The sequence below is a fragment of the Mastomys coucha genome, unplaced genomic scaffold (genome assembly GCF_008632895.1).
Source record: "Mastomys coucha isolate ucsf_1 unplaced genomic scaffold, UCSF_Mcou_1 pScaffold14, whole genome shotgun sequence".
NCBI classification, from domain to species: domain Eukaryota; kingdom Metazoa; phylum Chordata; class Mammalia; order Rodentia; family Muridae; genus Mastomys; species Mastomys coucha.
Genome location: NW_022196896.1, coordinates 88,672,249 through 88,696,885, shown reverse-complemented (window position 1 = coordinate 88,696,885; position 24,637 = coordinate 88,672,249). Strand labels below are relative to the sequence as shown.

Sequence of the window (24,637 nt, the reverse complement as noted above, 5' to 3'; positions counted from 1 at the left end):
CACATTTATTCCCATGGAATTAGCACTGGGACATGCCAGCTTCGGAAGGTCTGAGAAATACAGTCTTGGGTGCTGGAGTTCGATCAGACATATGCAAAGAGAATTGCTACAAAGCTCTTTCTGACTTAGAGAAAGGAAGATTGACTATGCCTTAGCCTAGAATAGACTCAAGTATAGTATTATTATTTACATGATAAAATTCAACCCTATGTGAAGGCTAGAGAGAAAAAGGCCAACTCTTAATCAATCCTTGGAATTAGCAATTTACTTATGATGGCCGTACCACACAGTCATAGGAATTTATATTTTCATTTTGTCCTAACGAAAAACTTGACCATCTTTCTTTAATATTATCAACCTGGAAGCTTGACAGTAAGGATTAAAAATTGCTCCTCGCTTCCCACTTGGTTATTGGAAAGGTTCTGAAAGGTAATCAGTCTTGAGAAGCTCCACTTTACAGTCTGCATAAAAATGCCATGATTTCCCTTCCTCTCCCCAACCTAATTGAAAGTGCATAATATCACCCAGCTGGGGAAATGTGTAAACGGTAAACATATGCAATATATCATGCTTTCACACAAACGGTGGCTACTGCTAGAGACCGGGTGCTTGTCAGAACCCTAAGAAGTCTGGACAATGAGTCTTTTTCTTTCATCTAGAATGAGAGTTTCTCACACCTTCCTCCTTACCTCCTCCCCCAGATTCCAAGCGAGAAGCAGTCAGGTTAGAGCCAGGTCCATCAACCCACTCCTGGAACATGGGACTCCAAGGTCACCTAATCACGCATTTGGATTGAAGCTCCTTCAGACCAGCCTTTCCCAAGACAGGGCATTTTTCTTTTGGCAAGAGGTGGGGTTGGAATCATCCTGTTCCTTACTTGCTTCTTCAGACGGATGCTCCCAATATCTCTTTCCCTGGCTGCTAGAGCTACAGGTCACCTCCGATCTTCCTCTACTTCATCAAACTCCAAGGACCAAGATTACCTCATTTTCTGCCCCTGCTCATCAGTGAATAGCTAGGCAGTTTAGTTTTTCCAATCTTACTTTTCTCCAAAGCTATCTATAGTCCTACTTCAATTACACCTACTCAGAAGGCATTTTCCCTCTTCTGACTCTGTACCTCCAGGTTCCATGCCATCTTCTTGAATAAGTCTCTTACAGTAGGGATCTTAGGACAAAAGACAATATTTCTTCAAAGCTTTCATTAGTTCTCTGCCACTGGATTCCTGCAAAAATTGTTCCCTGTTGTACTGTCACCATCCATTCGTGTCACCTTATAACCGGCTATTGTTTTATTTTTGATGACTGATACCTTACTGGTAGGTCAAAGTGCAGCACTTGTCTAGGGCACCATGTCATTGTGGTTTTAATAGATCTAGGGATGGATATGTTTTTATCTGCTTCAGCAATAGAGATGATGTGAAACTTACTGAATTAAAACTGCATTCATCTTTCACTCAGTTATATTACCTGTCAGCTAGGGCTGGTGGATGATATGGCTTGTTGACCTTGGCATAGAGACCCTCTAAGTGGTCTGGAGACAGTGGACGTCCATCCCGAGGGTAAGCAAGTGGTCCAGCTCGAGGGGGAGATGGAGATCTAAAGACATTTGCTGATGTGCATGGTTCCCGAAAGTGGTTCACTCTGGCATAATTGGGGTCCATTTCGTCATCATCCATATCATGCACTGGTCCAGTCACTGCAGTGGCATAATCAACAAGACCTCTTGCTTGCTTTTCCCTTATCTCCTGATGTTTTGCTCCAATCCTGAAAGACAGAGAAGAGGTAGAATAAACCAATGTGAATTTCCTATGCTGATCCCATGAAGTAGTCTCCTGAATCTGTGTTAACTCTTGCTAGCCATTTTAGCTGTCACTCCCTGTTTCCTTGGGATAACACCATGCAGAAATGCCAACAGCATAAGAGGATTAATTTTAAATCCATGACCTTTACTTGTCGCAGAGTCTTCACTTTGATAGCAATGCTATAGGTATTTTGACATATCTCCTACTGATGATTGGGCAGATAGCAGTCTCTCCCTACAAAGAGCTATGCTTATGGCAATAGCACACCTCAAATGAAATATACCATAAAAGTCTTTCTTAGGACAAGGGTACATGGGAAAGAGCCCATCAGAGTCTTACACTTTACTGTGACTTTACTCTTTAGTACTCTAGAGTTTCAGTGTATTTTTCTAAAAATGAATTAAAAAAAAATTTAAGTATGAAGAAGAAATATAGAAAAAGTCTGGTCACTAAAAACAGTAGAATTCAGGGTAATTTATAAGAAACTCCAAGTATTTTTTTTGTTACACAAATGAGGATCATTGTGCCTCATTGTACAACGGCTAGGGACAGAGTAAAATAATGAAGAAATTAATAGGCTTGTGACAGAGATGAATTGGCACATATAAGTGGATTAAACTCATTACTGGCAGAACTCCACAGCCAAAGCTTTAGGTGATAGTTCAGAGTGTTTCTGCTAGCCAGTGACAATATGTAGACCACTGAGGATGCAGCAGATAATATATTTAGGTGGATTCTATACCCATCTGAATTCTGAGAATTTATCCAGAGAACATTAGCTTGGTTCCCTTCAGCTCCCACTAAAACACTAATATAGAAAGCTCACTAGGATGCTCTATTGAACAGTGGTACTGCCGGTGGTTTCAGGAGACCCTTGAGCCTTTTACCCTTGAGACTACAATACATAAAGTGCATGGGATGAGAGACTAAGATGATCCTGACAGATATCCAAAGCCTGAGTCTTCCGTGAGAAAGAATGGATTCGAAGCTGAAGTCCAGGACTCAGAGAAGATAGGAAATCTATGGTTAATAGTGAAAGCTCTGTGTTTGCCTGGAGACACAGACAGAAGGCCGGGATCACTTATAAACAAAACATAAAGTCTTCCAGCAACGTCTCTTCAAACCACAACCAGTTGTTTTTTGAACGTGGCAGCTATTTTCATTTTTCAAACATCAAACCCTTTGTCAAACTCTTTAGAAGCCATGATCTTTCAAAGTTCTTATCTTTTTTTCTTGTGACAAACACTGTCCTAGTGTTTGTATTTTAGGTCTGTTTTTCTTTTTGTCAGTAGAAAGGAGAAGAAATTGAGCAAGAGAAAGAAAAAGCAACAAAATAAGACAGTGAGAAGGTGGCATAAAATAAAGAAGCAGCATCATCTTTGGGTCAAAACAGACAGAAATAAATGTCAGGATACATCATTGTGTATCTGTTTGACTAGGCTAAAAAGGTACCTGACATATAAATAATTGGAGGGATTTATATTTTTGCACGAGACAGTTTGAGTCCTTAAGGAATTCTGAACTAAGATGAAAAGATTACACAGTAGGGCCCCCATTAAGGGCCTGTTCCCTCTCAATGCATGTTAGTCCCAGATTCATGGATGCTTATTCAAATAATTTTTGATAAAGAAGCTAACCTGTTCCACTGAAATTTGAGGCTCAGCCTAAAATGGGGAGTATGCTAAGATTTTTCCTCCTTTTCAAGGGATGGTGCAGAGGGTTTATCAGAGAACATTTCCTGTACTACAAGGATAGGGATGGATTTCCATTGTAAATAAGGCAAAAGACATCTGGGAAAGTCAAAGGGTGGGCCTGTATGTTTCCTCTCTTCCTCTCCCTCATAAGTAAGGTGCCTTGAGAGAAATCAGTTAGTAGATAAATGAATACCTCCCAGCTGGGACTACACTTGTGTATTAATGGAAGAGGAAACATCAAGCCTGGTTTTTCTAAAATAGCAGAAGTAGAACGCTGGAATCTGTGTTTTGTATTTCATCTCCTCAGTCTTTGAAGTTTTCCCATTAATTAAGCTTGCTAAGAGTGTAGAGAGTTTTAGATGAAAAAAATTCTCTGTGTATGCCAAGCAGTGTTGGATCTTGTATTTTTCTCTGCTAAAACAAAACCAAATCCTTCCTCTATCTTTTCTGCACTACTGAGGGTTGCAGTAACTAATTTCATATTAATCACTCAGTAGGTGAAATAGTAATTTCTCTGCACCATCATTATTATGCCATATATCAGGGTCCCACCATGTGGGGGAGGACAAGGCAGTCTTAGAAAGGGGGTGCACAGAAGACGAAGAGACTCTCAAGATACTATCAAAGAAAAATATTTCATTTGTCTTGCTCTTATCCACTTCCACCCATGCAGTTTGAAAATACTAATTGTTTCTACCAGGGGGCCTCCTTGCCACTGGAAACTCAACCTGTTAAAACATCTAATTTCCAGGACAGCCTAACAACCTTTGCAGTCCCTGGTACCACTTGCTTCCCCATACTCCTGAGCACATTATCTTCGAATTATCGAAACCTCTCTTTTCTCTCTTTGAAAATAGCAGTGCCTCCTCTTTCCGTTAACATTTCTTGGATGTCCACTTTTATTTCCATTTCCTTGGCCACAGGGTTGTTTTATATTGCTTAGATCTGCTGCCTAATGTGGTAGCCATTTGCTGTGTGTGGCCCTATAAATTTAAGTTTGAATTAATTGAAATAAAATAAAACGTTTTATTTTCAGTCTTATACATGTATTCAAGTGATTAATAGCTACATGCAGGCCAGTGGCTTCTGTTCTGACAATGAACATGTGGACAAATTCCACAATTCCAGAAAGTTTTATTGAAGTATGTTAGTCAGATTTATTCAAAGAGATTTCAGTGTGTTGCCATATCCCACTCGTCTCAGTTAGGGTTTTACTGCTGTGATAAAACTCCATGACCCAAAGCAATTTAGAGAGAAAAGGTTTGTTTTTGTTTTTGTTTTTTGTTTTGTTACTTGTTTCTTTTGTTATTTATTTATTTATTTATTTATTTAACAGCTTATAGCCTGTCACCTAGGGAATTTAAGGCAGGGCCCTGGTGGCAGGAGCTGAAGCAGAGGCCATAGGGAGAGTGTTGCTTACTGGCTACTTCTTCTTGGCTTGTTCTTGGCTTAGATGCTTTCTTACAGCATCTAAGACCACTAGCCCTTCCCATATCACATGTCATTTAAGAAAATGGACCCTGGGTTTGCCCACAGGCCAACTGGTGGGAACATTTTCTTAATTAAGAAGTTTCTTCTTCCAGAACAACTCTAGTTTTTGTCAAGGTGACATAAAACCCCAAAAGGCTGCTACAACAGTGTCCTTCTGTCTTTCTACCGTGTTCCCAGTCAGATCAGAGGATCTCTGATGGATGATAGATAATAAATGACTGAGTGAAAGTATGGCAAGCTCACTCTTCTCACTGAAACATCACACGATCAAGGAGTGGGGAAGAAAATTAATCTACAGTGGGATTAGAAATGGATACGATCCTATGGCCTGCAATGAGGTTGAGACTCAGCCTAAAACAGGGATCATGCCAAGAGTTAATACATTTATAGCTGGGCATATATTTCCTTGAAGTAAGGATAAAAGTCTGAAGGAGCATAGTCAGCATGACTTTACTTGGTAAAAGATTCTGAGGATACAAGAGGAACCTGGGATTAAGGATAAATTCTTATGAAGACCCAACTACAGAATGGGAAATCATGGTTGGGAGGGCTGAATGCCCTAAGAGTGAACTCCTGTCTATGAGGAAATTTCATGGAGACATAGTAGGGAGAAAGAGAGAAGGAAGGTGAAGGAGTAAATCTAGAAGCATCAGAACCAAAGCAAGCACCAGGGCAAGCTTATCTAGGAGTAGCTTCATCTGCTGAAAAGATAACGTGCTCCGCCCCCGCCCCTCCTCCCACCCCATCCCCGCCCCCAGATTGAAGACCATAGAAAATAAACTCCAGGACAGTTAAACAGCAAAGTGGGAAAGGAAGTTATTTTAGGAAAATATAGAATTGAAGTTACTGCTGAACTTACATTAATATTCTTGTTACTTAAAATGATATTTTAATATACATTCCAATTGAAATTTCAAGCATTTGTAAATGCATTTAATTAGTCACACAAATATTTCTTCCAGTAAAGATCCACCCCTAAAATGTTTTGTAGCCTTCCAAAACAGCCATCAATATTTCCAGCAAAATGGTATTCCTATTCTAAAAGGAATTAGATATTAGTGGATGTATATGCATATGAGATACTTGTAAATTACACACATTTCTGCATGGAATTGTGAGGCAGGATATATAAAACAGTCATAATGTGGTATTAGAATTTTTATATATATTTATGATAACTTAATTACTTTGAATATAAAAATGTATCTATCTACTAAGTTATAATACATCAAAACTTTTTTTTTTTAAGATTTATTTATTATTATAGATGAGTACACTGTAGTTGTCTTCAGATGCACCAGAAGAAGGCACCAGATTTCATTAGGAGTGGTTGTGAGCCACCATGTGGTTGCTGGGATTTGAACTCATGACCTGCGGAAGAGCAGACGGTGCTCTTACCTGCTGAGCCATCTCACCAGCCCAGAGTTCTTTTCTTTTCTTTTCTTTTCTTTTTTTTGACTTTTCAAGACAGGGTTTCTCTGTGTAGCCCTGGCTGTCCTGGAACTCACTCTGTAGACCAGGCTGGCCTTGAACTAAGAAATCTGCCTGCCTCTGCCTCCCAAGTGCTGGGATTAAAGGCGTGTGCCACCACCGCCCATTAAAGATTTATTTTTTAATTATACATAAGTACACTGGAGCTGTCTTCAGACGCACCAGAAGAGGGTGTCAGATCTCATTACAGGTGGTTGTGAGCCACCATGTGTACATCAAAACTTAAAGCTAAAAACAAGAGAATACTTTTTGTATCAGTGGACCTTGTTCATTTTTGCAAAATGTACATTTCTGTGATTCCTCTGTCAGCTCAGTTAGGACAAATTGATCCTTGCTGAAGTTGTATTTGGTCCCTTCAGCTCAACTACTTCTCTCAAGAGTCCTCAGTCTCCATCAGTCAGAGACTGAACTCTAATATATGCTAATAGAGGACTACACTTGTCAATCATAGTCCTATAGTGGCCTCCATGTTTTCTCTTGTCTTCAACATGTAGGTTTGGTAAACTCTGCATTTATCTGAATTAGCATATGTTACAAAATTCTTTAATGCATTAATTTCTGTGTAGACTTCTGTACATTTTTTATTTCATAATAAAAGTTGAAGGTTATGAATAAATAAGCATAGCAGCATTTACTTGGCCCAATTTTGTGAGCATTTCTATTATATAAGCCTTGTAGAATTTTGCTCATGATGGCTACTAAATGGCTTCCTTTTGTAGAGGAGTGGTGGGTGGATTGTAGAAACTAGTTTGCTTCCATGTGTTGTGTTTATACTCTAGCATACCCTTTGTTCTCACTGGAGGACACCACCCCACTTCCACATGTTGGAATAAGACTGTAAAAGCAAAACAGAATGAATACCATCTATTGGTTGACTCTTGACACTCCACCCCCAACTGGGCTACAGGCCACTTCAGTGTGTCCGAAGAGTTTCTCTTCTGGTCTGAATGTTTATGCATTCAGTATCTGCTGTGATTACACTGTGTATTAGAAAGAAGAACAGAGCCAAATGTGGTCCCTGGTTCACCTACAGGGGAGATATAAGTGTAAGTGACTATGATTCAGTAGCAAAGAAAGCTACTGTCATTCCTAGGGATGAAGGTAAGAGTCATATTGGCAGGGCCATGTAGTCTGAGTTTTGAGGAAACTTGATATAAATTATGGAAATTCTATGAGGTATTTCCATAATTTCCACAGTATTTACTCAATATTTGGCTACAAATGTGACTTACTTTTTTGAGCTACTGCTCTCTACAAAATGAAAGGTTGTGGGCAAATAAGATTTCTCTAACATATGTGCTTAACATTTTAGAAAATGTTGGTAAGCTTAAATATTCTTCTTAATTTTTATTTTTAACCTTTATTACTTATTATTATAAAATGAAACAAAGATACAGACATTTTAGAAAACAAAGCCGCAGATGAAACATTCTTATAGAGCATCAGTATTTGTAAGTAATACAGAAGTTGTCCTTAGTTCCTTTTCTGTTAGTAGAGAAGAGGCCTCCATAGCTCTGGGTTGAGGTGCTCTACATCTAAGTGCATGGCATGAGTTTTGATGTGAGCTTCCTTGGGTGCATCATTTCAGGCAATGGTGGCAGAAGCATGTGCCAGAGAGACCACATACAGAAGTGGGAGGCCAGAAAGGCTAGAGTTTCACAATTTCTTCTAAGGTCATGACCCCATGTTACTTAGGGCTTCATTCCCATAGGGATCCACCATACCATGCTGTCATGTTGAGGACCGAATGCCCAACACGTGAAGTCTTGAGAGACACACTCAACTATAAGCAAACAGCGGCCTCTGTGGCTCACCCCTCACCAGAGTCACATCTATATGACTTCCGCATCTCTTTTCCTCTACTGGAAGAATCCTGCTACTTAAAAAGCAGGTGAGAAAAGCTAAGTGTCCCTTGACATGTCTGGCTTCATGCTGCCCCCCCCCATTGATGTAGCTGAACCAAGCCTACATCATAAAAGCAAATCCTGTCTGATTCTTATTTGATCTTGCCTTCACAAATGTCTTAGGTTTTCATTGCTTTAATGGGACACAATGAGCAAAGAAGATTATAGAAGAGAGAGTTTACTGGGGGCTCATTTAGAGGCTTGGTCCATGGGAAGCACGGTGGCAGGAAGACTTGATAGAGTAATAGCTGGGAGCTTACATATTGAAACACCAATCATGAGACCAAGAGATGAGTGAGAGAGAGAGCGAGAGAGCAAGAGAGAGACAGAGACAGAGACACACACACACAGAGAGAAAGAGAAAGAGAGAGAGAGAGAGAGAGAGAGAGAGAGAGAGAGAGAGAGAGAGAGAGAGAGAATAACTGTGAATACCATGGGCTTCTGTCATCCCTCTTCCAATAAGGCAACACCTGCTAATTCTCCTTAAACAGTTCCACTAACTAGGGACCAAGCACTCAAACATATGAACCTGTTGTGGTCCAGTCTCACTCAAACTACCACAGTAAGTAACTGAATATTTAATCTACTAGGGTATTCAGACTTAATAAAGACCCACACAGGCCTTACACCCAAATGTTCTTGAGGATGTGTACTCCTTAAGAAGAATGCATTGGGGCAGCATTTCTTGAGTGGGTACAAATATGTTTTCTATAAGCTTATTTCTAAAGGCTGTTTTTGCCAGACTGAATTACTGGCTTGTCTTCCTTCCCTCAGTATAAACATGTGGCTCCATGTTTGTACCACAGTGAGACTGCTAAACCTCTGGATGATAACCCAGGCTTTCCCTTCCTAAGTGACTTATAGACAACTTGCTCTTCCTGATTATTGAATTGAAATATTTTATTCTCTCCTTTACCACCCAATAGTGCTAGAAAGGCTATTCTGTTTAATATGCTCTTCAAAGTATATATTTTAATAGTATGATGTTTTCAGGAATTATATTTTTATTCACCACTATCATAGGATATAAATTGAATATCAAAGTCAATTATATTTAGATATACTAAGTGTGAAAAATTGATAACAACAACATTGAAGATAACTTAGTATTGTTATGATGCCAATTCATGAGCTTTTGCTATAGAATAAATAACATCCCAGTAATGCACTTTAAGTTGTATCACGTAAGAATGCATGCAATGTCTGGCTGTCTTACTTTAGTGGTGTTAAGGGAGCAAACCTTAACAGGTCATTGGGCAGTTTTGTGATCATCTTTTCATTTAATCATGAATGAATTTGCTGTATTATTCCATGACAAGTTGTAAAATGGTTGTTCAGAAGGCTGTTATTTCTCTCTTTCTTTCTTTCTTTTTTTCCAAGACAGGGTTTCTCTGTGTAGCCCTGGCTGTCCTGGAACTCACTCTGTAGACTAGGCTGGTCTCGAACTCAGAAATCCACCTGCCTCTGCCTCCCAAGTGCTAGGATGAGAGGCATGCGCCACCACTGCCAGGCAGGCTGCTATTTCTTTATATTTACCACCTTGAACTCTTCTATAAGAAAACCTTGCCCTCAACAGTGCGGGGCTTTTGATTTTAGTGAAGCTCTTCCCATGCAGGAGATCATGATAAATGCTCAATTCACTCTTCCGTATTTTTTTTTAATTGATGATTTCAGGATTAAGGGGTTAGTGACTGAGATACTTCTAACGGGGACAAACAAGTTATTAGAGATTTTTTTTGTTGTTGTTCTGACTCTTCCATTCCAGGGGTTGTGGAATGATTGTAGACTTTTATTTAAGTCCATGATACATAAACACAACGTGCTTAGGGTTTTGATCCTGGGCATCCCGTACTCCCTGTGTTGCACAGGTTACCCGTAGTTAACAGAGATGGGTCTGTATCAACTGCTTTGTCCTTATGCAACTCTGGACCCATTTGCTTCCGACAGCTTTGCTGCTGTCTGGCAAGCAGGTAGCCTCAGGTCCACACCAAACTTCCTGGTTTTATTTGGAAGAAGTCGTTACCCATATGCCCTTTTGTAACGAATGGTGGATGACGCTACAATCTGGGTTCAGACTTGCTCACTGCCAAGAGTTTTCCATGGCTGGAGCTGGGAAGTCTATATTTCTTTTTATTCATTACTATCATTTTATTAGGGCAAGCATACAAAGCGACGAGTCCCTAATGACATTGTCATACCTGAATAGCCCTGTGCTTTGTCTCTGTTCACCACCCATCTATTGTGCCATTCCTCCTTGCTAAAAGTCTCCCTTCTGCCTTCAGGACATGTACATGTGTGCATACTAACATATATACTTATATATATAAGAGAAAAATTCACTTAACAGATTTAGATTTTTATTGACATACTCTAAATTCAACAAGATCAGAATTATCTGTGGATTATATATATATATATATACATATATATATGTATAATCTAATATAGATACAATATCTAACTGCCCATATGAGATGATAGGATATTAATTTTTAATTCTTCTTCTTTCTTGTTTCCTTCTAAGTTTTATAACTTTTTCTCCTCCCAAATAGGTTACCTTCTACATTCATGCCATATATATGTATATATATGTATGTATGCATATACATATTTACACATACATGTGCACACATGTGTTTCACTATTAGTAAGCCTAGTTTATATATACAAGAGAGAGCATGTGATACATTTCTGAGTCTGGCTTACTTTACTTAACACGATTATCTCCACTTCAATCTATTTCCTTGCAAGGGACATGATTTCATATGGCTGAGTAAATATAAATCATGTATACATGACATACTTTATTCATTCATCTGGTGATGCACATCTAAGCCAGTTCCATTGCTTAGTTATTGTGAGTAGTTCTGCTATAAATATGTATATGCAAGTATCTCTCTGTGGTATGCTGATTTTGATCCTTGTGAGTGTAGACCCAAGAGTAGGATGTTACTTGATCATATGATCGATCTATTTTTAGTTTTGTGAGGCATCTTCGTATGGATTTCCATTGTGTCTGGAAGCATACAGTTTTGAAAAATCTTCATATTTGAGCTGATAATTCTGATCCAAAATTAACAGTGCAGAAATCTTAACTGTAAATAAATACCTACACATTCTTTTTAAAATAAAATATCTCGATTCTCTATATTGATAAAGTTATATTTGTATTACAACATGGGCAATTTTAAATAGATAAATAGTTTAAAATAATAACACATCACTGTCTCGATCTAACATTACAGTGTTAGATGGACTGGCTTATCAATAACAGAATGTAATTCCCATAGGTCTGTAGGTTTTAGTTGGAGAGCTGGGTGCTGGCAGGGTCAGGGGAGGATCCTGTTTGCGGATGTAGACTGATGGACTCTTACTGTGTCCCATATCTTACAGAAAAGGCAGGGCAGCTTCAGTGTTTCTTCTAAGGGGACTGATCTAATTTTTAATGTTTTTCCCCTTATCACACAATCATCTTTCCAGAGTCCCACTCCTGTTAATATCATATTAGCAATTAGGTTTCAGTACATGAACGTTGTTGGGTTGGGGGTGCAGGCCCAAACATTTAGACCATAGTAATTACGACTAGGCCATTAAAACTCATGGTGTTATCTTGGTTTTATTTTCATGCTATGTACAGTCAAAACTCTTTCTAATATCACTCAATTATTTTTTCTAGGTGGTTATACAACCAATTTGTTTTAGTTAGGTTATTCAATTTTGCTTGCTTTTAATTTTTAGATCATTTTTTTCTTTTCCTTTGAATTTTATTGATAAATATTTAAAACATACATATATGTTTATTCAGTGTGCATATATATGTATGTGTGTATGTATGTATGTATGTGCATAGAAGATGACATTGGGTATCCTTTATCATATTCCATTTCTGAGACAGGGTCTTACTACGAACTCATTGCTGTCCTGGAAGTCACTATGTAGACCAGACTAAACGTGAACTCAGAACACCTGCCTCTGTCTCCTAAGTGCTGGCATTAAAGGCATGCCCCTCCCTGCCCCATTGACCTTATTTTCTGAGACCAGGTCTCTTGCTAACCCTGGAGCTCAGTGATTATTTAGACTGGCAGAATACTGAGCTGCCGAGATCAGCCTGCTTCTGCACTCCTTCCCTTGCCACGAGAGTGCTGAGGAGACAGATTTTACTTGGCTGCAGAGGATCTGAACTTAGGTCCTCGTGTTGATACAGCAAGTGCTTCGCCCATTGAGCCATCTGTCTAGCCTTAAATGTATTATTTTTCTAAATTAAAAAAGAACAAAATAAGTTTTTCAGCTGTCATTATCTATCTTGTCTGTCCAGAATAGTATAACTACACTTGTGTTTTAAGCAGTTGTGTTAATATATTTATATTCCTCCTTTGTTATACAAAAGCTGGGATACAATGTATTTCTACACTTTGCTTTTTTAGATAGTCAGAAGAGTACTTCATACGAGCCAACAGAACTTTGTTTCTTTAAAACAAAAACTTCATAATAGTCTACCATGTGGCTATGCTTTTGCTTATTTAACGAGTCATACATTCTTGCTTATGTGGGTATCTGGGGTGTTTTTGCTAGTACAGACATACCTCAGAGATATTGTGGGTGTGGGTTCATTATCTGACCACAGCAGTAAAGTAAAAAAAAAAAAAAAAAAAAAAAAAAAAAAAAAAAAAAAAAAAACCATAAAGTGACTCATGAAGTCTCTTGCTTTCCAGTGCATATAAAAGTTATGCTTATACGGTGATGTAGTCTACTGTGTGTACAGTAGTAGCATTTTCTCTAAGAATCCTCCTTGCTAAAAATGCTAATGGCCACAGAACTGTTAGACAAATGCTACCAGCATACTTGCTCTACCCGGGTTGCCGCAAAACTTCAGTGTGCAAAATAAAAATGCAATATTTGCAGAGCATCAAGGTCAATCGCCACGACAATAAGTACACCTGAGCAAATGATGCCACGTGGGAAAATCCCGTGCACAAGCCAGTCTGTGTGTTCCTTACTGCAGCTTTGGGACGAGTTCATAGAAGGATTGCTGGTTAAAGCACACCACACATACACTTTTTTCTAGATTGCAATAAGTTTTCTTCCACAGTCCCCTGTTTGGCATTGCCGCCTGTATTGTAAGAGGACAGCTGTTTCTCTGGTCTCATCATCAGAGCGCATTGTTGAACTCTGAAATTTGATAAGCCAGGTGAGAAGTCACGTTTCCATGAGGTTTTAATTAGCCTGACTCTTATTATGTGATGCTGAGTATCTTTTCATATATTTAGGGGCCATTTTCATTTCCTTTTCCGTGAGCTGTCCGTATCGTTGGCTGATTTTTCCATCAGATTACTGGGCATTTTCCCTTTTGATTTTTCAAAGAGCTTTGTATAATGGTGATATGAATACATTGTGATCCAAGTCCTTTATTTTTTTTTTCTTTTCTGTATCTCCCATTTGCCTTTTATGACTTCAGCTAAAACACCGCCAAATGATATCCCTCATTCATACTTGCTCATACCTTCATAGGACTCAGTACTTTCAAACTATTGCTGGTTAACGTCTTGAGGTGCAGGTTTGACTGTCTGACCAGTGCATAGGAGTTTTAGGGGTGACATTTCATTTGCTGCTATTGTATGAGGATAAACAAATGAGTGAAAGGGAGTAGAGAGGAGATAAGCTGGCTTGCTACCTACAGGGGTGACAGAACTAGAGGTCAGGGAAGGGTTGCAGGGGAGGGACATGGGCAAGCAGTAGTGCCATGAAAAGAAACTATAAAGTACCTGCTGCACTGCTTTCTCTTTTGACAGCAGGCATAATTTGCTTGGTATCATTCTGCTCTCACAATAGAGGCTGCAATTAGGTCACTATAATTATCCTTTCTTTCAGAGAACAGGTTTCTTCAGCTTTTCCATATCAATATGGTTTCAAAGCTGCAAGCTATAACCTGGTCAAGAATTGCAGCTTTTGATTACTATTATTAAAATTATTACTATACTGACCAACAAATACAGTCTTTGTGATCAATGTGTTATCTTTTGCACAAAGCTGCTTTAATGGCATTAGGTTTTCACTGTTTTCTCAGTCCTCCCAGGTCCTCTATAATTATTTTCCAAACGATCTCCTGTACCATTCATGTCTCTTGCTAGCCTAAACCAGACCTCAATTGATGGGATAATTGATTATTCTTCTTATAATTAGTAAATAAATAAATATATAAATAAATAAATTTCTATAAAGCCACCTAATGTTTCTATAATACTCAAGTGCAAATTAATTAACATAGTTAAAAGAATCTCATACAGAGATCTTTTCACCATGGTTTCCCTTTGCACACACAAACAACAAACTGAGTTCTTCCAGCTTTGCAAAATCTAGTGTGTAGATACCACTTAAGGGGAGAGACAGGGAAAGAGGAGGCCTATGGGCATAGGTGCATGCACGTGCATGTGGGGAAGCCAGAGCATGGTAGGGTGTTCTTCTCTACCACTGTGGGTCTTTCTTCATTTGAAACAGAGTCCTTCACTGAGCCTGGAGCTAGCCTAGTGGCCACCAAGCATTGGCTGTCCTCTTGTCTCTGCTCTCCACAAAGATGGGGTTGTAAGTGTGTGCATGACCATGTCTGACTTCAAGACATTCTAGGGATTCAAGCTCAGGTCCTCCAGCTTTTGCTCCGAGTGCCACTGAAATCACATGATGTCAGCTCCAGATATTATTCTTGAGATAACTCAGTGTTCCCAAAGCTCACAAAGCTGAGGACATACCCTCCCAGTTGTGAAATGGTCATAAAACCAGGCAAAACAAACATTTGAGAAGCTGGTCAAGTCAGACAGGACCTGAAAACATTCTAACTCACAAGGGCCTAGGTTGTCTAACTGGTTCTTCGCCCAGCTGAGATAACAGAAAGATTTCTATATACTAGATGGTCCAGCCAAATATCCCATGGGGAAGGTTGCTATCTATTTGATAGAGACAATTGCATATTCTACAATCATGATTGTAGTCACTGACAATTTCTAACAGTTATCTCTTTTTTTTTCAATGTCAAATGGCAAGATTCTTTACTCCTTCATATGGATACTAAATATTACAATCTTAAGAGAACTGCCACTCAGTGATGGCTCTCCTGTTACTGCAATTTACATTTTCCCTAAATTTATACCTTTCCCAGACCCATTAAACTTTCGCCATTGCTAATGCATTGAGTTCCTGTAATTTGTATTCTCATAATGTGGATAAATTTCCCAGAAATGCTTAGTAAACATCTTTAGCTTTCCTTGGAAAATTAGCCCCAAAGAGGGATGGGGGTAGAGAGAAACAGCCTTCAGTCTTCTTATAATATTCTCTAATAATGCATGCTTCCCTTATAGAAATCCTATAGATATACCCCCACAAATGGTATCATTAAGCACTGATGACATTAAAAGACGCTCCCAGGCTGCTGGCCGAAGCAACACTGAAGAAAAAGCTATAAGAACCTGCCCTTGAGCAAGCTCAGCCGGTTGAAGAAAATTCATAACTTGTTGATGTGGTTATTCTTATTGTCATTGTCATTTGTGTGTGGCAAGAAATGGTCTCTATTCTTCATAATCTCCCCATTTGTGTGTGGCCTCTATATGTTGCACTCTGAGAAGTAGCAGGGAAAATAAGGTGTTTCTTTTCTTTTATATTACATTTTTCTGTAGCATAGCACTTTTTAGTCCTAGGAACTGCCGAGGGTTCTACTTGAAAAACGAATGAGAGACCTTTGACATGGTGGTGTGCCATCCTATGGAAAAGAATGAAGATAAACCCCTCATGTTGACTGTCCGGGATACTGAAGTCTACACAAACTTCCTGGAGAGGAAACAGGAAAAGTACAGAGAATAAGAGGAAACTGGCTTCATATCCTTTCCTCTCTCTGGAAGCCTCCCTTTCCTTCCATTTTATCACCTGGAATTTCACACCTGGTGGGTGCGCTCATGGCCATGTTCTGACCTTTGTTGTTAAGTGCTTACTCATGCAAAAATGTGCTGAAGCATGAGAATGTGGTCACCCACCCAGCTTATGCTCTTCTGTTTCCTGTGATGTGAGGTAGCCTACAAGCTTGCAAGCCTGCTTCAGAGATACAACTTGCCGGGAGCCAAGTGGGTGGAGATCCAGACTCTCAACACCTGACGGCTGCACCCAATTCACAGGTGAAGGACACCTCATTAGGAAAAGCCAGTCTTCCTGCTCTGCAGGAAGTGTGAAGAGAAACAGGGTGTATATACAGGAGATTTTAAATAAGTGAGAAAAATATTTTATTCAACCACAATATTTTCTGTAGATCTTCTTAGGAAATGTCATTTGAAGTGTGACTTGTGTCCTTGAGAAACTATACTGGCACACCCCATAAACATGTGGTGCCTTAACCCGTTTTGCTAAATCTAGTCCTTATCGAGTGTTTACTATGTTACGTATTGTGCTAGCCTAGCTGGAGAGGATAGGGAACGCTTAAGTGTTCAGATGGGAGAAGAAGTGGGCATGCTATCACGTTCATAAACTACTTCTGGCAGAGTAACGACAGAATCTCTGTTAAGAAGGGTCTAAACTTAAGGGGAGCAGCCCAACCATTGAATTTCCTTCTTGGTGACACATGCATCTAATGAGGACAGCTCATTGAGAAGGCCAACAGCCCCCTATATCACCAGTGTCCCCTACCAGAGACAGTCTAACAAGCTAATCCAGACAATGCCTGCTGTCCCCAGCAGCTCTACCAGAGGTGACCCGCAATTAGGAAACAAGGAATGAGCCCATTCCTTTCCAATGACCGTGAAGGAAAAAAAAATTGAGTACATTGGGATGTATAGGGTGTAAAAGATCTTAGAGTAGATGCATATGGTATTCAGAATTACAGTAAGGGTATTTTGGTATTTTGATGGGCATGACAGATCTAATTTCTGATTTATATACAAGTCCAAGTGATGGGGTGCTAGTAGATGCTTTTGAGTGCTAGTTCTTAGTTCCACCCATCTAGGGTTCCTTTACTCAGCTGCTGTGGCTGTAAATATTTAAAGGGTCGCTCTATACTCCCAGTAGGTATGCGTGGCTCTGCACTTGACCAAGAGCTCTGGGTTCAAGAATGAAAGATACACGCACTCAAACTTTATATTTAATCTGCCTTAACTAGCTCAATGGTTGGGCACTTCCAAACCTCCCAAGATAGCACATACTCCCCTCCGGTATTCCTGAGTTAACACTTTCTAAGTCTTTGCTGTCCTGTTTCCTTCTGGGCAGTCCTCTCATGGGACCGCTTTCCCTTTGTGCCTAGATTTCGGCTGCCTTAACCCTCCTGCTCCTTTACAGCGTGGTCCATCCTTCGCTCCTCTCATGGCAGAATCCTTCTCTCTCCGTCCTGTGTTTCTTGATGGGGAATCCTAAAAATCACACCTCTGTCCCCCTGCCTAACCATTGGCTGCTGGCTCTTTATATTGACCATTAAAAAAACCTAACTATTGGCAGGGACCCACAGTGGATGTGCGAATGTCCATTTAGGCATAAATCAAATCCCCAACAAGCTGCTTCCTTAATCTTTAGTCTATGATGTGGTCCTTAGTAAGATTTTCTTGTATCTAACACAGGACAGCTCTTACTACTGGAAAAGGGTGGGTTCACCTCTTCCTAGAACTCAAGTTGCAAATGTGTCTGTCCAGGGTTGGGTGAAGGAAGGTCTGGCATTGTTTATTGTGGTTATTAGCATGGTACTGCAAAGGTCTGGATTTTAAGATGTAGGTAAACATCCTTTACTTCCCTTCATCCCCTTAATCCCTACCTGAGATTTAGAGGTCCTTTAGGTCTGACCTAATATCAGTAAAGACACACATGTTTTAAAAGGGAAGAGATGTGTGGTTAGCTCTCTCAATTCAAGGAGCATCCTTCTTTAAATGGCAGCTTGAGTGGATCTCTTATTAAGTAGTGCTATGCTTAAAAATCTTCCAGTCTTCCTCCATGACTTACATATGATCTAAGCTCCTTGCTATGACTTATACAGGCACTTGTCTCCTCTGTGACTTCAGTTAACACCACTCCTTTACTTAATTACTAAGCTCCAACCATGTAGCCTCCTTGGCCCAAGCTTGAGTACTTGTTGTTTCTGCCACTTTTGTGACTGTCTTATTGAGAATGAATCTGAGTCTCTTTGTGGCAGACACCACACCAAGTCCCATTGCTTCTGATCGCATGACTTTATTTATCCACATTATGTATTTATACTTGATTTCTCTTTCTTACTTACCATATAAGCAGAGGCGTCATCTACTTTATCCCTTGATAGAATGTTTAAATATCGCACAGTGCCTGGAAGGTGGTAATGAGAACTGAGGGAAGATGAGTCTGATACAGCAGATCAGGAAGGGACTGGAGATGTAGCTCCAAATTAGAGAAGAGGAATATAAGCAGAAAGCAACACAGGAGGCCAACTAAAAGGTGGAGAGACAGAGCCTTCAGGAATTGGCCTTGGAGGATACCTTCCTTTCAGGCCAGCATAACTGATTTTGAAGACAAGGTATGAGGAAAGGACTGAATGAACATCCCATGGTCATCCTAACAGTTCCAGTGAGGTCATGACTGCGTACCACAGCTATACAAACTACCTCTGATGTTCATGACTGTGACACCAGAAACCACAACTCTGGGGGGAGAATTGTGGGTTTAAGAGAGGCTGTCAGGCCATTTCCTAAACAAAGATGTCTACTCAGCCTCCCCCCAAATACATTATACAGCACGTATTTCTCTTTGCATTTTTAATAAAGCAAAACTTGAAAATGAGCAGCAATCCTTTTATTCTCCCCTCTGAAAATCTGCAGTGACCTGCTTGCAAATAATGCCCTGGAAGGATCCCAGAAGAGGCTCTTGGTTCATTAAAATAATCAGCATATTCTGATATGCATTCGTCCCTGAAATAATAACAATTCACTTTCAATAAATTAATTATGGTTTTAATGAGCAAAATTTACATTTATATTTCTGCTTTAAGATCTTCATGGGAGGCATCATCCTCACCCATGCAGTGCCACTGTAGCCCAGCTTTCTACAGAGGAGACCACAGCTGCCGACAGATAGGCAAACCCTGCTGCTTCAGAAATGGAGAGACAGGATGGGGTAAGGGGGGGGGCGCTGTCAGACAGTACAGAAACCAAGCTCCTTTCTAATTTTGTGACCATGAGCAAATCATGTAGCCTTTCTCATTTGTAAGTGGAAACTATAATACCACCAAACTCAGAGGGAGAAGACTAAATAAATTTAAACACAATAAAAGCTATTTTAAGCGTGTACCAGTTGTCACCAGTGACAATAGCCATCACGCAGGTCTGATGCAGGTTAAGGGAGGTAGCAGTAAGAGAGAGACACTTAGGCAGGCTTCACAAGCCCACACACCCAGTCCCTCCTGAAAGTGTACACACAGCTTCTTTCATCTCCTTCACAGTTTTACTTAGAACCTTAGGCAGAGCACAGATACTTTTAATAAATGCTGCACAGCCTGAGTTGGCCAGAATGCTCAAGAGACCAGGTGTGGGGTGGTTAATTGAATTTTCTGCTTGATAGAGAGTAAAGCAGTAAATGCTTTTGGTTTGAATCTCTTGGCTGCAGATCTTTCTAAAATATATTAATCCTTTAACTTGCCTTAATGGAACTCACTGAATAGATTTCTTTTTTCTTTTCTTTTCTTTCTTTCTTTCTTTCTTTCTTTCTTTCTTTCTTTCTTTCTTTCTTTCTTTCTTTTTTTTGTACAATGAGGAGCAGACCTTTCTTGAAGGCCACGATGTGCATCTCCAGCTCTCACCTTACACTACTTGGGGTGCTGGGAAGTGACAACGGAACTGGAAATCAGCTGCAGACTCCATCCTCTTGATGCATTTCCTGAGGGTCCACCATGTGCTTTGTACTGGGGAACAGATTTTACTTTTCTTGATTCTTCTCTTTCTCTTTTCCGTTTCTGGTGTAATGATTGAAGCCATGCTAACTTAACGATGCCCCTTGACTTCCTATAAGTTTATATCCTGATCAACCTAACACATGTCAAAACTGCAGTAAGTTGAATGTTTGGTGGTGAATATCCTGAACCTACTGAATATCCTAATTTGTCAACATGGAGCACTGCAGAGTACTGACTGCTGATGCTGGGGAAGAATGGCCCACTGGGAGCTGTGGCTGGATGCCACTGCGGAGGCACTCAAAGGACTGACTGGACCACATAGGGGGACTCAGGGAAAAAAAATCTAAATTCACAGCTTGTTTTTCTAGAGACTGTCCATTGCCTTTGCAATGTTGCAACCCTGAGAAGGCATAAGGCAATCCATCATCAGATGTAATCTGGTAACTGTCCAGATTAATGAATTCTGGGTGTAACTGTTAATTAGAAAATGGTAAGAAAGTATATGTGAAGGGTATACACTATGAAAGCACACTTTTGGGTAGACTAGTCAAGAACCTTAAACCCAGGACAATTCATGAGGCAAAATAACTTGACCCTGGTCACCCTAGTCGGCTTCTTCATTTAATTATAATTAATTATTGTTACAGATTATTTGCTATGCCTCTGATTATGTTCTAACAACACCATACATATGCAATACATGGTTTAAATATACGATTAGATGGCATATAACCAACCTTTCTACCTATATCTACATCTATATTTAGATCTATTCTAAATAGAGTGTTGCATAATACTAAAATTGTAGTTTACAGGTAAATTACATTCTCTACATGGCTTATAAAAAAAACTTCAGAAATATATTTTATAACCCATGCTCACTTACTTGACTCATATAACTATTATTTTTTTCCAGGAAGCTTTGCTCTAAGCTTCTCAACTGCATCCTGCCAACTTTAGAGACACCATACAGAAACACTCTGATGGCTTAGAAAATCCCTTAGATTTCAAATAAAATTTTCGCTGAGTCTTAAATTGCTCTCTAGTTAGCACAAATATCATGTATTATTGATGGGATTAAGAACTTAAATTTTTAAAAAATCTCTTTTAATTTGCTGCACAGTTAAGTTGTACTTTATAATTGAATTTAATGACTTTGTTGCGAGTGCCTAGAAGTATTGGAAGATAAAGAGGGTCTGTTCTATTGTCCCAGCTATGACTCTATTTTTATTTTATTTTTATTTTTTGGTGGCTCCCTTCTCTGTGATCATATAACAATTTCATACCCTATAACAGAATGCATTGAAGTTTAGCTTTATCATTGTGAAATTCTTTGTGCTCCACCCTTTCTCTTACCCATGAACTTGAGAAAAAAGCTTACACTTTATTTACCTTACTATTTACGCCAAATTCCTAGCTGCTCAGTTAATGTTTGCCTCCAGAATGTATTCCATCACAGTGTTTGAAGTCAGAGCAGGTCCTGGCACATCTCATTACATTGCACCCACAACAGAGAAACAGAAGGCAATGGATGAATACATGTATGCTCAGCTGGCTTTCTCTACTTTTACATAGTCTAGAATCTCCTATGTAGGGAATGGTGCTACTCATAGTGGGCACGTCTTACCATCTCACTTAACAGAATCAGGATATCCCCCACTCCCAGGCATGCTCAGAGGCACATCTCCAAGTTTATTTTAGAATTTTCAAGTTGACAATTAACAGTATCATAAAGAATTATTGAAGAGTTTAGGCCAAAAATAACATAAAAGTTGCAAGTTTTTCAATATATATATATTTTTTTCTCCAAGTGACCAAAATACTGGATTTAAAAAAAAATTATTTATTTCCTTCCTTTTTACCTTCTTCCCTCCCTCCTTCCCTTCCTTCCTTCCTTTCTTCCACTCCCCTTCTCTGTCTCTCCCTCCTTCCCTCCCTCTCTTCTTCCCCATCCTCCTTCCTTCCTTCTCACCACTGGATACTGAAAATGGGGCCTTGTTCTATCACTGAGCTACATTCTCAACTTCAAATCTTTCTTACATGCTTTTAGGGATAAACTGTGAATAATTCACCAGAAATGACAAAATAAAGATAATCTTTCCTATGAGAAATGCAAAACCAAACAGCAAACAAACATAAATAAACAAGAAAAAGGAAGGGGGATTTAGGAGACCGAGAGAATACATGATGGTATCAAAGGTGAATTGCCAGTTAGAAAGACATGGCTTGCTAGACTGAAATGAACACAGCTCCACTGGGGCCTCAGTATGAAGCCTCAGGAGCTAGTGCACTCCCAGAGCCCGCCCCTGCATGAATGACACTTGGAATTACTCTGCACAAGGCAGGAAGAGAGGCTCTTGGCCCTGTGAAGGTTCTATGTCCCAGGCAGGGCTAGGAAGCGGGGAGAGTGGGTTGGAGAGCAGGTGGAGGGAGAGGAAACAGGGTTTGTTGTTGTTGTTGTTTTTATTTTTATTTTATTTTATTTCTTTTTTTCAGAGGGGAAACTGGGAAAGGATATATCATATGACATGTAAATAAAGAAAATATCTAATAAAAAATAAGAAAACAAAAACAAACCAAAACACACACACACACACACACACACACACACACACACACAAACACTTTTGTATTACACACACACACAAAGAAACACTTTTGTATTACAGTAAAAGGTGAGAGAGGCTGGGAAGATCCTCCAAGTAAGGTCCCACACTGTTGGAGCCAGGCAGGTAAGTATGCTAGGGAAAGTGCAAAGAGATGCATGCCTTAAACCATACACCGCACACCCCACCTTTAGCATCTGAAGATAATCACTTGAGTGACCTTTTTCTCTTCTCAGGCTGATCCCGAGAATAAGTGAAGTCTCACTGTTTCTTCATTTGGAAGGTCTTTGTCTAAGGAGGGTATGCTTATGTGTTCATAAAGGGGCCCCTGAGAGGGCTCCACAGGTACATACCTTGGCTGCCAAGTCTGATGGCCTGAATGTGATTCCTGGGGCCCACATGGTACATGGAGAGAACATATCTTCCATACATGTGCAATGGCATGCACACGTCATGTTGTGCATGCACATGCATACACAAAGTAAACAAATTATCAAGCCAATAAATAAATGTGTGTATATATATATATATATATATATATATATATATATATGCAGCAAAAATAATTTAGAAAATGACATTCACCTAGGGTTGGAGATATGGTTTTGGGTTACTTAACTCTTTCTTAAGCATCAAAACAAGCATTCTTTACAATAATTGCACCTCAGTGGGTACGTAACCAATTTTGTAATGGTTCATATATTAGCTTTTTAGTGTTCTGTCTTAAGTATCTGAGCTAGCCTGCTGTACTGACTTTAGAATATTACCAAATTTACTTCCACGCCGGCTGCTCATCTGCTACACTCATGGCCTCAGCATGAAAAAATATTCTTACAGAAAGAAAGAGTCAAGAGCTCTTCAGACTAAAATGATGTCCTCAGAATATCATACTAAACTAAAATATAATAACTTCTTAGGATATGCCTGAAACAGCTTTTCATATTCCTTCATTAGGAATTCCTGCTTAGCAGGCAATATAAAATGAAAGTTTAAGTATAATTATAGTCATGACTATGACGTCATATGTTTTCAAATGTTCTGGCAAAGGCCTAAAACTCATCACACATATTTCCCTTACACTCCCTGCCTGATTTCTGTGTGCTAAAACATATTACACAATTCCTGGAGATCTTAAATTTCTGATTTTTCCATAGTATATTTGTTTTTCATTTTACTTTAAAAAACATTTTCTTAATTCAGAGAACCTCAAACTTACTTGAATAAGAACAGCATGCATGCAAATGTCTGAAATTACCAATGAGGGTCACAATCATCACCTTAATTAGATTATATGCATTTCATCTTACTTATTGCGTGCTATGAACTGATCATGAATTATATTGGATTTTCTTTCTTTCTTTTTTTTTTTTCAAAACAAAGTCTTGTTCTATGGCCCGGGCTGGTGACAAGTCTATGATCTTCCTGCTTCTGCCTCCCAAGAGCCGTGATGGCAGACGAGTCTCCAGACCCGCAGACCTATTTTTACCTTGCGCACCTTTTAGGCAAGGTGTGGTTTAGCGTAAACTCTTGTTCTGTTGGCTCTGAAGTTTGTTTGCTGGAAAGATGAAGAGTTATGCTTTCTTGGCATTTAACTACCCACTTCTGTGTGATTTATTTTGTAAATGATCTTGTTTTTACATTATACATTTCTCTGTCAGGCAATGCTTGTCCATCCTTTGAAACTCCTAGAGAAAATTTATACTTTTTGGCAATACAACTGATTGTTAGGACTGGAAAAGTTATTATATCAATCTTTTAGTTTGTTGTATTTA

The 24,637-nt window shown here is 39.3% G+C and overlaps 1 protein-coding gene across 3 annotated transcripts in view; it reads right to left on the bottom strand.

The window, feature by feature from the left end:
- The window catches only part of Pard3b (par-3 family cell polarity regulator beta), a 997,480-nt gene that overhangs the window by 154,977 nt on the left and 817,866 nt on the right, over positions 1-24,637 (bottom strand). For all 3 annotated transcript variants that reach the window (XM_031367697.1, XM_031367695.1, XM_031367696.1), the window contains one exon: positions 1,470-1,766. In XM_031367697.1, the coding sequence (XP_031223557.1) occupies positions 1,470-1,766 (297 nt within the window). The remainder of the gene's footprint in view (positions 1-1,469; positions 1,767-24,637) is intronic.